This window comes from Cotesia typhae, unplaced genomic scaffold (assembly GCF_013202065.1).
Source record: "Cotesia typhae breed Kobodo isofemale line unplaced genomic scaffold, CoteBio_Ctyphae contig_36, whole genome shotgun sequence".
In the NCBI taxonomy this organism is placed as follows: domain Eukaryota; kingdom Metazoa; phylum Arthropoda; class Insecta; order Hymenoptera; family Braconidae; genus Cotesia; species Cotesia typhae.
In genome coordinates this window covers 773532-787916 of record NW_027423744.1, presented here as the reverse complement: position 1 = coordinate 787916, position 14385 = coordinate 773532, and the positions used below count along the sequence as shown (strand labels likewise).

The window sequence follows — 14385 nt, the reverse complement described above, 5'->3', positions numbered from 1 at the left end:
GATAATTTTTTAATTTTATTTAACAAACAACTTTATTCCAAAAAATTATTTTTTAAAAATTAATATTAATATACCTTGTCCCATATATGTCAATATTCTGTATTTTATATTATAATTATTATTAATTATTTATTAATTTTTAAATAAATTTAATTTTAAAATAAATGGGTTTATTGTCATTTCTTTAATGTATAGCACTATTTATTTACATAACCTTTCTTTTTTTATTCTGTAAATTTATTACTATAAGGATTTGAGTATATTGCTGATATGAGTTTTGCGGTGGCGCTCAAACTCAGTTTAAGTGTATGACTTAAACGAGTTTCAGTGTAGTGCTTAAAAATATTGCGCTGAGACTCAAACGGTGTTTAAGTATATTCGCAATACTAAGTATTTCAATATTACTGAAATTTATAAGTGTGGGACTCATACTTTTTTTTTCAGTGTAAATCAAGCCAAGAAATTCTTAAAGCCAAATAATCATTTGTCTTCCAAAATAAATTCTTAGATCAAGAAAATATCTCTTGAGTCAACATAAATTTTCTATCAGTGTACACACATAAAAACGCTTCACTTATAACGCGCGCAAAAATACATAAACATTCTTCAAATAGTAGAGTAGCCCACATGTCATCGGAAGGTTCTGGGTTCGAATCCCAGTCAAAGCTGTCCGAATTTTTCTCGCATATTCTATAAGTTCTTATTAAGAAGTTTCTTTCCAATTCCTTTCTCAATCCCTTCCTTCTCCAATTATCTTGTTAAATGAATGTTGAAACACTTCACGCAATAATTACCGTAACTTCTCTTCTTTTCCGCTTCACAGCATGATTAAATTCTATATATTTTAAACACATTGATGACACACTTTTTATCGAACACTTCGGTGAAGCTTATTTCGGACATTTAAATCAGGCCGGTTAATTTTTATTTTGAATAAAATTATAAATATTATTTTGTAACGCGCAATAACCTACTAGGTTATCATCCGATGCTTCTTGAAGATCTCTTTATCCTCATAAGTTTAAAGTCCAAGTTGCGCATTTCATATATATGGACCAAGTGCTTCTTCATTACTTTGAGAATCAATTTGAGAATTATTGTTAGTGTTTTAAGCTTCAGAGTTGTGCAATTTTACCGAATGAAAACAGATTAAATAAAATATTGAAAATAATCCTTAATTAGTACAGTAAATACTCAGCAAACATAGAGAAAATTTTTCTTTCAAATAAATCTCTATATTAATTTTTTTTAAAACTGATCAAACTATTTAGTGCCACAATAATTATTTCTTCCGTATTTCATACTGAAGTATAGCTTCTGTCGATAAAGTAGCGGTTTTTTTATCAAGCTTTCCGACTGCCGATAAAGACCGACTCAAGCCTCTAAAATCCTCAATTCCGAAGTGTAGGATACACAGCTAAGGGTGATATGAACCGGAGGGTCAATCATTGATTTCTGACGTCACAGAACCGCAGACGCAGTAGACACCCCAACAATACAACCAGTGCGGTTATCCCTGCAGTCTTTGTAATCAAAATCCAGTGACATGTCGTAGCTTCCGTCTCTTCCCTTCGTTTTTTAACTCTTTGATAACATTAATAACAATAATAATAACAAAAGTACTTTTAGGACTAGTGATAATAAGGATTATTCTAACAATCGAACAAGCGACGTACAAGTAAGTCCATTTTGGATTAATATTATATAGTTTGTGGCATATATTTGTTAGTTAGATTATTTATAGATTAGCGATAATCCATAAGATTATTTTATAATAATAATACTTAATGCTGTTTGTCGAAAAGTGTTTCAGGTTTCTCTAGACAATTATTTGCCGTACATCGGTGGAGCAGGTGCCTTAGTACTGACTGGAGTAGCAGCATACTATGCAACAAAACCGATTCCCGAAACACCACTGATGCCTCTTGATGCTCAATCGAGGCTACTTCCGGTGAGCGATAGATCTGGGAATCACTTGTTTATAGAATTTCATGGTAATTCCATAGTGCGTTTTTAAAAACTGTGTATTACCTCCGGCAAACCCCCTTATCACTGCATCGTGTTTCTGTTTTATGCTAATTTGATACCTGATCTTGGGGTTTATGGTTTGTGACTCACTAAATTTTAAAGAGGTACACAATGAGTAAATTTTTTAAAAAGTTATTTGCATTTTAAATAATTAAAAAACAAATTTTTTTATTTCATTTTTTTATCATCGAAAAAACAAAGTTTTTTTTCCACCCAAAATACAAAATATTTTTATCCAAGTTTTTTTATATCCAATATACGTTTCTTGATGAGTGTAACATTGGGATGAGCTTATATTGACATTTTTAAAGATATAAGCTCATCCTGATGTTACACTCATCGAGACCTTTCATTTGAGTACCCACATCAATTTTTCATATATTTATACATATTACATATATGTATATATGAAAAATATATGAAAATGCATATGGGTACTCAAATGAAAGCTCTTGATAAGAGTAACATCAGGAAGAGCTTATATCTTTAAAAATTTCAATTATTAAGAAAATTCTGTGCAATTTAACAAAAAGTAATTATTTAAAAAAGCAAAATTTTATTTTTTTATAGTTCACAAGTCACAGCAATCACATAGTGACTGCAAGGTTGCTAGTAACTCTTATTCTAGGTCCACGATTAATTTTACATATTACATTAAATTTTTTTTTGCATTGCAAAAAAAATAAAAAAAAATTGTTATAATTTCAATAACATCAAAAATAATGTACTTGTAATTGTTTGAAAAAAAATTAAATCGTTGAATTTTAAAAAATGAAAAATTTTGAAATTTATAAATTGAAATTACATAAAAAATTTTGACTTTAAGTTTGCCAATAAAAATTATTGAAAATTTTTAATAAATAATGACTTTTATTAAAAACAAAAGGCATTATTTAATAAAATAAAATTTTATATATTTATAGTTTACAAGTCACATAGTAATTGCAAGGTTGCTAATTATAATTAATTTGATTTTTTTTAATTTAATTACAATCAAAAAATTAATAATTATTAATATTAATAAACACATAATTTGCAACTGTGTCAAATGATGTTAAATCGTCCATATTTTTATTTTGCTATTTTGTTGAGGAAGAAACCGAGTTTCTTAAAAATTACTATACTTTTTAGTTTCGGAACAAAATTTTGAAATTCTCCATACAAGAATATTGGAGGGAAAAATTTCCTGGGTGGAAAAAGAATTTTTTTCAATGTAGGATTCATAAATATAAATAAAAAAATTTTGAAATCAACAGAAATCAACAGATTAACAGAAATTTTTAAATCTTTTACACTTTTGAAGAAAAAAAAATGAGGCGTCAAATATTCCCTTGTGGAAATAATTCTCTGAAAAAACTCTTGACAAGTCTTTATAACTCTGAATAAGACTTTTCGAAATTCTTCACATCCCTAACTAAGTGAAGGAAAGACTTAATAAGTCTTCAAAACTCTGCAATACTCTTCAAAAGTCAAATTTTCCCTGCAATTTCGGAATTTCTCAAAGAGTTATTAAGACTTGATAAGACTTGTTCAGTTTTACAGGAAAAGAAGAAAATATTTCTTTTCAAAAAATTGCTTATCAGAATTAAATAAAACTATAAAAAGAATTAATGCATGTTTTAAAAAAATTTTTTTAAATAATATTTTCATCACGAAAATACTTTGATGGGCATCGAATCACTCATAGTTGAGCAAGTCAAAACATCAACAGCAAATGAAGTGCACTTGATGTTGGAAACAGATACTACTCAAAGAGTAAATCCAATCGGTATTTAATTTGGACTATCAAATATTAAAGTCAACTTTCTAGGTAGGAAAGAATTTTCTATCCACACGCTATCTGCTGGAATTAATTGATACCTAACATATTTTAGTTTACGAATTTACAGTTAGAATCTTTGAGTGTTCTTAGTTTCTAATAGGTGGCATGTGGTTAGAAAATTCTTTCCTACCTAGAAAGTTGACTTTAATATTTGATAGTCCAAATTAAATACCGATTGGATTTACTCTTTGAGTAATATCTGTTTCCAACAGCAAGTGCACTTCATTTGCTGTTGATGTTTTGACTTGCTCAACTATGAGTGATTCGATGCCCATCAAAGTATTTTCGTGATGAAAATATTATTTAAAAAAATTTTTTAAAACATGCATTAATTCTTTTTTATAGTTTTATTTAATTCTGATACGTAATTTTTTTGAAAAGAAATATTTTCTTCTTTTCCTGTAAAACTGAACAAGTCTTATCAAGTCTTAATAACTCTTTGAGAAATTCCGAAATTGCAGGGAAAATTTGACTTTTGAAGAGTATTGCAGAGTTTTGAAGACTTATTAAGTCTTTCCTTCACTTAGTTAGGGATGTGAAGAATTTCGAAAAGTCTTATTCAGAGTTATAAAGACTTGTCAAGAGTTTTTTCAGAGAATTATTTCCACAAGGGTTGATCTGTTTTGTTCGATTTGATAAAAAAAACTCTGAAATTTTATTGCTAGCAAACAAATAAAAAAATAACGATAAAAATTTTTGAAGAGAATGAAACTCTCTAACAAAAAAAGTCTTCCAAAAATTAACTCAGATTTGAATTAGAGTAAAAAATAAATTTTCCAATTTTTGAAAAATTATTAAAGTGCAAATAATGATTAATTAAAAAAAAAAAAAAAAAAAAAAACTGTCCACTAAACAGTGAATCAAAGATCATCAATCGATGAATTAGACCCCTCGGATCCTTTCCCTAATTCCGGATCTCCTATCGATGACCAATTAACCATGGATCGGCAACAAACCCAAGAAAGTGTGCTTATCAACGTACTGGCTCGGGTCCAACGGCAGTCTGATCCGCAAGCGACTCAGCCTCTGCCTCTACCTCTAGGACTATATTTAAATCTTGCGATATAACTTGTCTTGTTCCTCCTGATCTGACGACGCTCAATCTCGAGCATCGAACATTACGTTAGAATTATAATTTTAAATAGTAACTCCGTGGCATCTTCGTCGATGCAGTAACATTTTTGACGTCGTGACCGTGCTCGTCACGAGTTACCACAACGCATAACATCTATCAATCCAACAGTCAAGTTAACACTTCGCATTGATCACTATTGGATTAAAAATCATGATTGAAGTCTTAATTTTCACGGGATTTCACAGTCTAGCTCTTCGCCGTCGAAGATGCTTGTGATTTTTTGAGCTTCCAACCGTCCAAAAGTTTAACTTTAAGGAAAATAAAAATTATCGTTGACTTTTAGAAGCTTTAATAGTCGAGTTAAAGTTTATAAAGTGAAAATGCCCGTTTGCGGGGGTGTTCTGCCGACAATTCGCGTCCCGATTGACACCAACGATCAATCAGACACGATAAAGGTCTCTTGAATTGTTTTTTTATTTTATTATTTATTTTTGTGATTAGTTTTTACTCATACCAATAGTTAGTTGTAACACAAATGCCTTTCACCAAAATTGGCACTGTGTTTTGTGCTGCAATTGTGTCTTGAGTTTAGTTGTGTGAAATTTTGTTTGGCTTTGCATCATTAGTTTCTGTTGAGCTGTTATGTAACTCAAAAGTTATCCCAAAAGACTCAATCGGCTGTTTATCTATCAAATATTGCTTTTTGTCCAACAGGGAGCTGAATACATTCGTGTGTCTAAGTTCTACAAGGACAGCAAGGAAGGTAAATTCGTCAGCTACATACACGATGATGTGCGCACACTATACGACTCCTTTCGCAGAGGAGCCAAAGAATCTAGTAAGTTTTTTTTTTTTTTTTGGTTTAACTTTTGCATGGTGTGTCAATTTAGCTGGTTATTAATTTTACTTTTTTACCAAAAAATTATTTTTATGTCTAATAATTTGGTTTTAAATATACAAAATTTGAAACTTTGGGTCGAAATTTTTGAGAGATTCAAATTTTTACGCGAAAGAAATTTAGTTGGTTTTTATGTCAAAAAAATCGGTCTTAAATAGGGGAAAAAAAATGAAATTTTGAATTTTTAACTAAAATGTTTTTGGATTAAATTTGGAAAAATGTTTTTCAAATCAAGTTATTCTAATTTTTGGATGAAGAAAAAAATTTAATTGGTTCAAAAGTAAAATTTTGAACAAAAAATTATTCCTATGTTCAAAAATTTACGCTAAAAATAATTTTTCAATGGGATTTTTTGCATGATTCAAAATCATCAATTTCTTCAAAATAATTTTTTTATGGTTCAAAATTATTTTTTGTTTTAAATTAATTTTTTTATAAGTGCAAAAAAATAGGCAGATTTGAAAAAAATTAATAATAAATTACAAGAATTTTTTGATACAACAATTTGGTCAAAAATCAATGTCTAAAAATATCAAAAAAATATTTTAATAATTTTAACATTAAAAAAAATTTATTGATGATATTTTCGAACATTAAATAGACATTATTTGAAAAATTTCAACTGACAGAGAATATATTCATTTTTCACAACAAAAAAAATAGAATTTACAGTTATGAATAGTAATAAGTTTTAGTAATTAAGTCAATATTTATCGGTCTGTTTTTAAAATTTTTAAAGTCTTATCCATAAAAATAATGCAACAAATCGTTAAATTCTAAAACAGATCATTAAAATATCAATTAAAAATACTAAAGGTCTGAATAAATATCATTATTTATTTTTCTTTCCGTGTCCTAAAAATAGACACTCGAAATTAGTGAGCTGTTTTTTTTTTTTTTTTTAATGAATCATTTTTCTTCTTCAAGAAATAAGGAACTAGAAATTTTTTATTTGTTTATTTATATATTAATTTATAATTAAAAAAAAATAAACAAAATCAAACCGAATAATTAGTTTTATAAAAATTTTTTTTATCGAAATATAAATACAAATATTTTTATTTATCTGTCAGCTATTTTCAGTGTTATGATGATTTATTAACTTTTTTATTTTTTTATTTTTTTAACACCTTGTAACCTTGTCGTCAACATTTAATACATTGAAAGTTTATTGAAAAACAAAGTCATTGATCAAAAGCCAAATATAATTTTTAGCAATTATAATATTTGATACCGATTTAATCAATTTTTTTTTTTTTACAAAAAAAATTCTTTTTGCAAAATCAATTCTTTGAAATTTATTTAATTAATAAATAAAAAAATTATTTTTATTTTAATAAAATATTTTTTTAATTTTTAAAAATATTAAAGACCACTAGTAAAATTATTTTTTCAAAATTAGTTAAAAATTTTTTTAAAATTTCACATTTAAAATTTTTAAAAATGTCATTTATTATTATAATAATTTTTTTGGTACTTAGACACTTTTTTGTAAAAATAAAAATAATTAAAATTCATGAAAAAAAAAAAAAAAAAAAAACTAATTATTAACTTACATAGTTTGCACAAAGTAAGAAAAGATAAGAGGTAAATTTTGTAGCGGATGGCACGATACAAAAATTAATGATGCTTTAGCAAAAGTTGGCATACCAGCTAAGATTCAGTGGCCCTGAAGTGCCTTCCGCATCTGCGTGATTTCCAAATAACTAAGTCATTATATTTTGAATAAAAAATAAACTCGAAAATATTTATTGCCGTGTTTATTAAGAAACATATTAAGCGTTCCAAAATAAAATAAAAAATTGTGGTACAAGCCACAGACGAAGGCTTGCTTGATTCTAGCTTGGAAGGATTATTTCAAAAGTTGAAAAATTTTCACTCTGATAAATCTGGAGTGAAGAAAGATTCAAGAGTGAAGCAAAAATCACCATAATGAGCAATTTATCGATTTTTATTCATTTCTTCAATGAAAAAAAAATTTTTTTCTCAAAAATCTTTATTTTTTCAATCAAAGAGATTAATTTTTCAAGAAATTTGAAAAAAAAAAATTTCAATTTTTTTTCAAAAATTTTTTTTTATATTTTTTTCAAATATCCTGAAAAATCAATCTCTTTGGTTAAAAAAATTAACTCGATTTTTTCTGACCGCTGGAACTGCCTTAGTTTGAAATCTCATTTAAAAAATTCACACAAAATTTAAAAATAATTGTTATGGAGAGAATTTATCAAAAAAATTGACTTAATTTTCTTGAATTTAGATAACGGACAGTGCCTTGGATGGAGGGACGGACCAAACAAGCCTTACCAGTGGCTGAACTACAACGAGACGCTACTGCGGGCAAAAAATCTTGGCTCCGGCCTCCTGGCCTATGGGTTGACTCCTGGACCACAAACTCTCGTGGGGCTGTACAGCCAGAACAGTCCAGAATGGATCCTGACCGAACAGGCCTGTTACACGTACTCCCTGGTGGTGGTGCCCCTGTATGACACACTTGGACCTGACGCCTGTGCCTATATCATCAACCAAGCGGAAATTAGTCTAGTCATTTGCGAGGATGATAAAAAGTGCAATCTGCTGCTCGACAAAGCCCCCAGGTCAGCGGAAAAAATAATAAAATTAGTTGTTTATATTTATTGAGATAAATAGCAACTAAAATTTACTTCTAGATGCCTGAGGAAACTTGTGATAGTAAAAGAAACACGTCCAGCGACGATTCAGCGGGCAAAGAACCGCGGAGTGGAGTTACTGCGCTTTGAAGATGTTGAGCGAACAGGAGCGCAGAAAAACTACCCGGAGATTCCGCCGAAGCCAACTGATCTATGCACAATTTGCTATACATCTGGTACCACAGGACACCCGAAAGGCGTCATGTTGAGTCATCAAAATGTGATGGCGGGTGTCTGCGCAGTTTTGCTCCAACTTGGCGATCACAGGCCTACTTCAAAGGATGTAATGATCAGCTTCCTGCCCCTAGCGCACATGCTCGAGAGGTGCTGTGAAAATGGGATGTACATTGTTGGTGGATCTGTTGGATTCTACAGCGGGGATATCAAGCAGCTTCCAGAAGACATGAAAGCTCTAAGACCCACCGTTATGCCTGCCGTTCCTAGGCTGCTCAATCGGCTTTACGACAAGGTGTACATTGTTTCATTTAATTAATAATTATTATTATCATTAATCATTTGTCTTGCCAAAAACAACAAACATGACCTTTTAGATCTGTCATTTATAAATAGAATTCGCGGACACAGAGCAAATGCTTTTTGTCAATGAAATCTGGAAAGTTGAGTCATTTTTGGTGCTCAAAATTTTAGCCTCATTTTTTGAGAACGAATTTTTAGTTTGTTTCTAGGAAATTTGAATTTATGTGCTATGATTTTTTTTTTTAATAATTTTTGGAAGCTGGAGGATTTTGAAAGACATTTTAAAACTATTAGACTATTCAATACAAATTTTCAGAACTTTAAAAAAAAATTATGAATTATTTGGCGAAATTCTTGAGTTGAAAAATAAGCCTAGAAAATTTTTTGGAACAATAAATTAATAGTCAGTTATTTAACATTCAAAAATTTGGAACTATATGATTTTGAAAATTTAAAAAACTTTCTATAATTCCCGATAATTATCTATATTCTTAAAAATCCAAAATTTTATTAAATAATCCATAAAATTTTGATCCAAAAAATACAAAAATCCATAACTTTTTTAAAAGATACAAAAAATGGAAAAAAAAATTTTTTTTTAATTCAAAAATTCATATTTTTAAATAAAAATATCCTTCTAAAAATTTCAGGATCTTTTAAGATCAGTACAAGGTATGATAAAAAAAAAAATTGAGCCAAAATTTCAACGTCGATCGTCATTTTTGACAATTTTCAATAATTCAAAATTTGACAAATTTGGCATTTTTTTCAAAAATTTTTTTACTTTTTTTTCCTCTAGCAGAACTTCGTCATATAATAAAAGAAAACTTCTGACCAAAATTTGTCCAAATCGAAAGGGTTCGATTCCAACTATTTGTCGATTTGTCATGGAATGACCCATCTAGATTCTAGACGATTCAAAAAAAAATTCTGAAAGGAATGATTGGTTCAAAATAATTATATAGATCCAGAAAATTGGGGAAAAAATGAAAAATTAAAAAAAAAAGACCAAAACTTAGAAAAATTGAACCTTTATAGATTCTAGACAGTTAAAAAATTTTTCTTGACCTTTTAATCCTAATTTTTAATAATAGTCTAAATTCTTGACATTTAAAACGGATATAAAAATTGAAATGATAATTTAAAACGACCAAAATTATCTCTAATTCAAAAAAATGCTGAGAAATTATTCTAGACAATTAATGTGAACTTAAATTGTTTAATCGAACAGGTCCAAGCAGAGCTCCAATCATCATTTTTCAAAAGGATGATTTTCAACATGGGCATAAACTCAAAAGAAGCCGAAATAAAGAAGTGTATAATCCGAAGCAACAGTTTCTGGGACAAATTAGTGTTTAAGAAAATTCAAGAGTCGATGGGCGGTAGATTAAGATTAATAGTCGTCGGGTCAGCGCCTCTGGCGGGTAACGTCCTAACTTTTGCACGCTGTGCTCTAGGCTGTCTCATTGTCGAAGGTTATGGACAAACTGAATGTTGCGCTCCGATCACTCTTACCATTCAGGTAACACCTAAACTTATATATCAATTAAATAAATTAAGTGTGATAGGCGAAAAAGAACACGGATTAGAACAAACTAACATTTTAAATATTCAAGATGGCCGAAGGAGCTTTTGCGCAACTTGATCACCTCGAGATTTAGTGGCCTCGTAACTTGTCAGTCGCGCGGTCTAGAGACCACCAATTCATACTTGAGCAATTCAGTGAATGAACTTACCTCAAGCTATAAACGGATTCAATGAAGCTGTTGCTTGTTTCGAATTAGAGGCTATTTTTAATCCGCTGAGAAAGTGAGGTTAGCAGCGGCGTAAGCTTCTCTGTTATTTAATTTGGGAAAAAATGACGCGAGGGATAATTAATTAATTGTTTTTTTTTTTTTTTTTTTTTTTTTTTTTTTTTTTTTTTGAGAAAATTAATTTAAGTTAATAGAGACTTATCTCAATACATTTACATGTCTTAATTAAAGAAAACATTAAATTTAAATATATGAATTATAACTCTTGGATAAAAATAAAAAAATATCCATCTTAGAATTTAATCCTTCGAGATTTTAATTGTTTTCTTATGAGGTACATGTTTATTTAACTCAAGTATTTTTATTTCTTGATCTGAGAAAATTAATTCAAGATAATACCGACTTCTTGTAAGGATAATACATTTTTTCAATCAGGATACTATTTTACTTACTTCAAAAATTTATCTTTACATTTTTTAATTATTAACCAGTGAATTTCTACAACACTCATATAAAATCCAGATTATAAAATTAAATACGTTTTTTCATTTAGAAAAATTTTTGTTTACAAATATTATAGAGATTACATGAAGCTACAATCATACACCGCAGATTATTTTTCTTATATAAAAATAATTTTTCTGTGATAATGTCAGGATCATTTTATTTAATAAACAGTTTTCCAATTATAAAAAACTAGCTATTGTTTAATATTTTGAATATTTTATGACTAAATTATCAACGACAGACACTTTTAGGGTATCTAGTAAATAAAAATCTTCAACTACATTCGTTCGTTGGATAAATCTCTACACCCATCAGTTATTATTTATATTGGATTTTGTTCTAATAAAAATTGTATTTATTTATGCGTTGCAATAATAATTACACGCAAAGACGGTCTTCTGATGTAAAGAATGAAAACTTACAACTAACTGAAAAAAAATGACAAGTGTCATCACCAATAATAAAATTCTTAAGCCAATAAAATCGGCTTTCTTCCTACGAGTTTTTTTAGTTCAAAAATATTTTTTTTAAGTGAAGTAAATTTTTTTTCCACACAAAAAATCAAGATAACACTTATGATGAACAATCATTTTGATTTGAGTAGAAAAATTCTTAAACTAAGAAATTTTACTTGATTCAATAATTTTTCGTCTCGATTCAAGACAATTAAACTCTTCAAAATTATTTTTTTTGGTTCGTGAATTTTTTTCTTGATTTAAGTTAATTTTTTTTTTAATGTAACTTTAACATTATTTCAAATCTTTGAAATAAACTGCAAGGTCAAAATACAACTTTAATTGAGTTTCAAGAGCTATGGTCGATAATTCAAAGGATAAACAAATAAAAGCTTAAAGCCTCGTAATATTCTGTTTATTTTGGCGGAGCATTTCGAGATAATGGAAATATGAGAGGCAGTAAAAATAATAGCAATTTATACTAAACTGCAAATACATTTATTGACTATCAGTCTGTTTATAAAATAAACAATCCGGAATAGTTTAAGTCCGGCATTAAATAACGTTTTGATATTAAACTATTCACAGATCGTAATCTATTTAAATTCATAATATATATTTATAAATACAGACTAGAGAAGCGTGATAGTCAAAAATAGCCAAAGCGTAAATAAAAATAAATATAATTTGTATCACGCGAATGTTTGTTCGTCGGATTTTGTCAGGTGATTTGTTAGAATTAGCAATGTTTATTTTTTTCTTTCGAGTGATTGATTGCTCATATTTATCGCGGATATTATTTGTTGCTATTTATTGCAGGGTGACTACATACCAGAGCACGTGGGACCTCCCGTCGCTTGCTGCTGTGTTAAGCTAGTGGATGTACCTGAAATGGAATATTGGGCGGCTAATAACCAAGGGGAGGTCTGTGTTAAAGGCACTAATGTTTTTTATGGCTACTATAAGAATCCTGAAAAAACCGCGGAGGTTATTGATCAGCAGGGCTGGCATCATACTGGTGATATTGGAATGTGGCTTCCGGTAAAAATTTTTATTTTTGTTTATTTTAAATTTTATTCTACAAGTCATTCGTTTTTTTAAGTAAAAAAAATTTTTTTTGGTCTTTAGAGAATTTTTAAACTTTCTAGAATTTTAAATTTTGGAAAAAAATTTTGGAATGTTTAGATTTTTTTTTTTTAATTAAATACTCATTTAAATTGTTACAAATTTTTTGTTAGATTTAAAAAATTAATTCTAAAAGGTAAAGAGCAAAAAAATTATATACTCGAGAAATTTTTGAGAATTTAGGAAGTATTAAAGTTCTAGAAAGTTTTGAAAATTTTTAATTTTTATTTTTTATAAGATTAAGAGTTGAAAAAATTTAAAAAAATCATGAAAAATAGAATTTTCAGTGGTTTAAAAAATTAAGAGTTCTGGAGGATTTTTTAAAAAGGTTTTAATCTTCTAGAAAAATTCAAAATCACGTAGACGATTAAGAAAGATTCTAGAAATTAATTTTTAAAAATTTTGAAGAATTTTCATAATTTGTAGATGATTTACGAGGTTTTTTAGGGTTCTAGAATGCTTCAGAGTCTTTAGTTAAAAAAATTTACTAATTCTAGAATATTAAAATTATTTATAAATTTTTAAAAGACCTTATAGAATATTTTTAAAAACTTAATAGTTCCTAGAAAATTTATAAATTGTCTAGAACTTATAGAAAATTTTTAACAATTTTATATCAATTTTAATAAATTGAAATTTATGTAGAAAATTGTTCGCATACAGAAAATTGAAATCTTCTAGAATTTTATATGTAATAAATACTGATAAAAAAATTTTTTTTCCAGAATGGCTGCCTAAAAATAATAGATCGTAAAAAACATATCTTTAAGCTGTCTCAAGGAGAATATATAGTCCCGGAAAAAATAGAAAATATTTATATAAGAAGTCAATATGTGCATCAAGTATTCGTCCACGGTGAATCACTAAAATCATGTGTCGTTGCAATAGTGGTACCCGACGTAGACGTCGTAAAATGCTGGGCCCTGGAGAACAAGATACCCGGTACTCTAAGTGTCCTTTGTGCGAATCCGGACGTCAAGAAGTTAATTCACGATGATATGCTCACGTGGGGTCGAGAAGCTGGTTTAAAGTCTTTCGAGCAAGTTAAGGATATTTACCTCCACCCTGACCCCTTTTCGATCCAAAATGGCCTGCTAACACCGACACTAAAAACAAAGCGCCCTCAACTTAAGGCGTATTTTAAACCTCAAATTGAGGATCTCTATCAAAATTTAGACTGATTTCAATAAATTATTAATATTATTAAATAATTAACTTTCTTCTAATCATTAATTGTTATAATATTAATACAAATAATAATATTAAAATTAGTACCGCAGAAGTAAAGAGCTACCGCTGAATAAATCTTGCCTCGAAAAATTATTAATTTTTTTCACCATTTTATTATTAAAAATAAACACTTGCTGCTATTATAATAATAATAATAATAATAATAATAATAATAATAATAATAATAATAATAATAATAATAATAATGAAACTCAAAAATGTTGATAGTAATAAACATAAACATAAACAGTTATTACCCTAGAGCTGGGAAGTTTGCTACGTTGAAATAAAGGCAGAAAAAAATTGTGTGTCGTCCATTTTAATTAACTGTTATTCGGGTGTAAGGTC

General features: G+C 28.4%; 1 protein-coding gene across 2 annotated transcripts; it reads left to right on the top strand.

Moving 5' to 3' along the window:
• Positions 1-160: 160 nt before the first annotated feature.
• LOC141526820 (long-chain-fatty-acid--CoA ligase 1) lies at positions 161-14244 on the top strand. Of its 2 annotated transcripts, XM_074241927.1 has the most exons (8): positions 161-1678; positions 1806-1951; positions 5640-5763; positions 8081-8417; positions 8490-8958; positions 10198-10488; positions 12502-12723; positions 13533-14244. In XM_074241927.1, coding segments are annotated over exons 1-8 (2046 nt in total). In that variant the 5' UTR covers positions 161-1677; the 3' UTR covers positions 13989-14244. The 2 variants fall into 2 exon arrangements, with proteins under 2 accessions (XP_074098028.1, XP_074098029.1); XM_074241928.1 differs by lacking the exons at positions 161-1678; positions 1806-1951 and adding an exon at positions 4724-5380.
• The last annotated feature ends 141 nt before the right edge of the window (positions 14245-14385 follow it).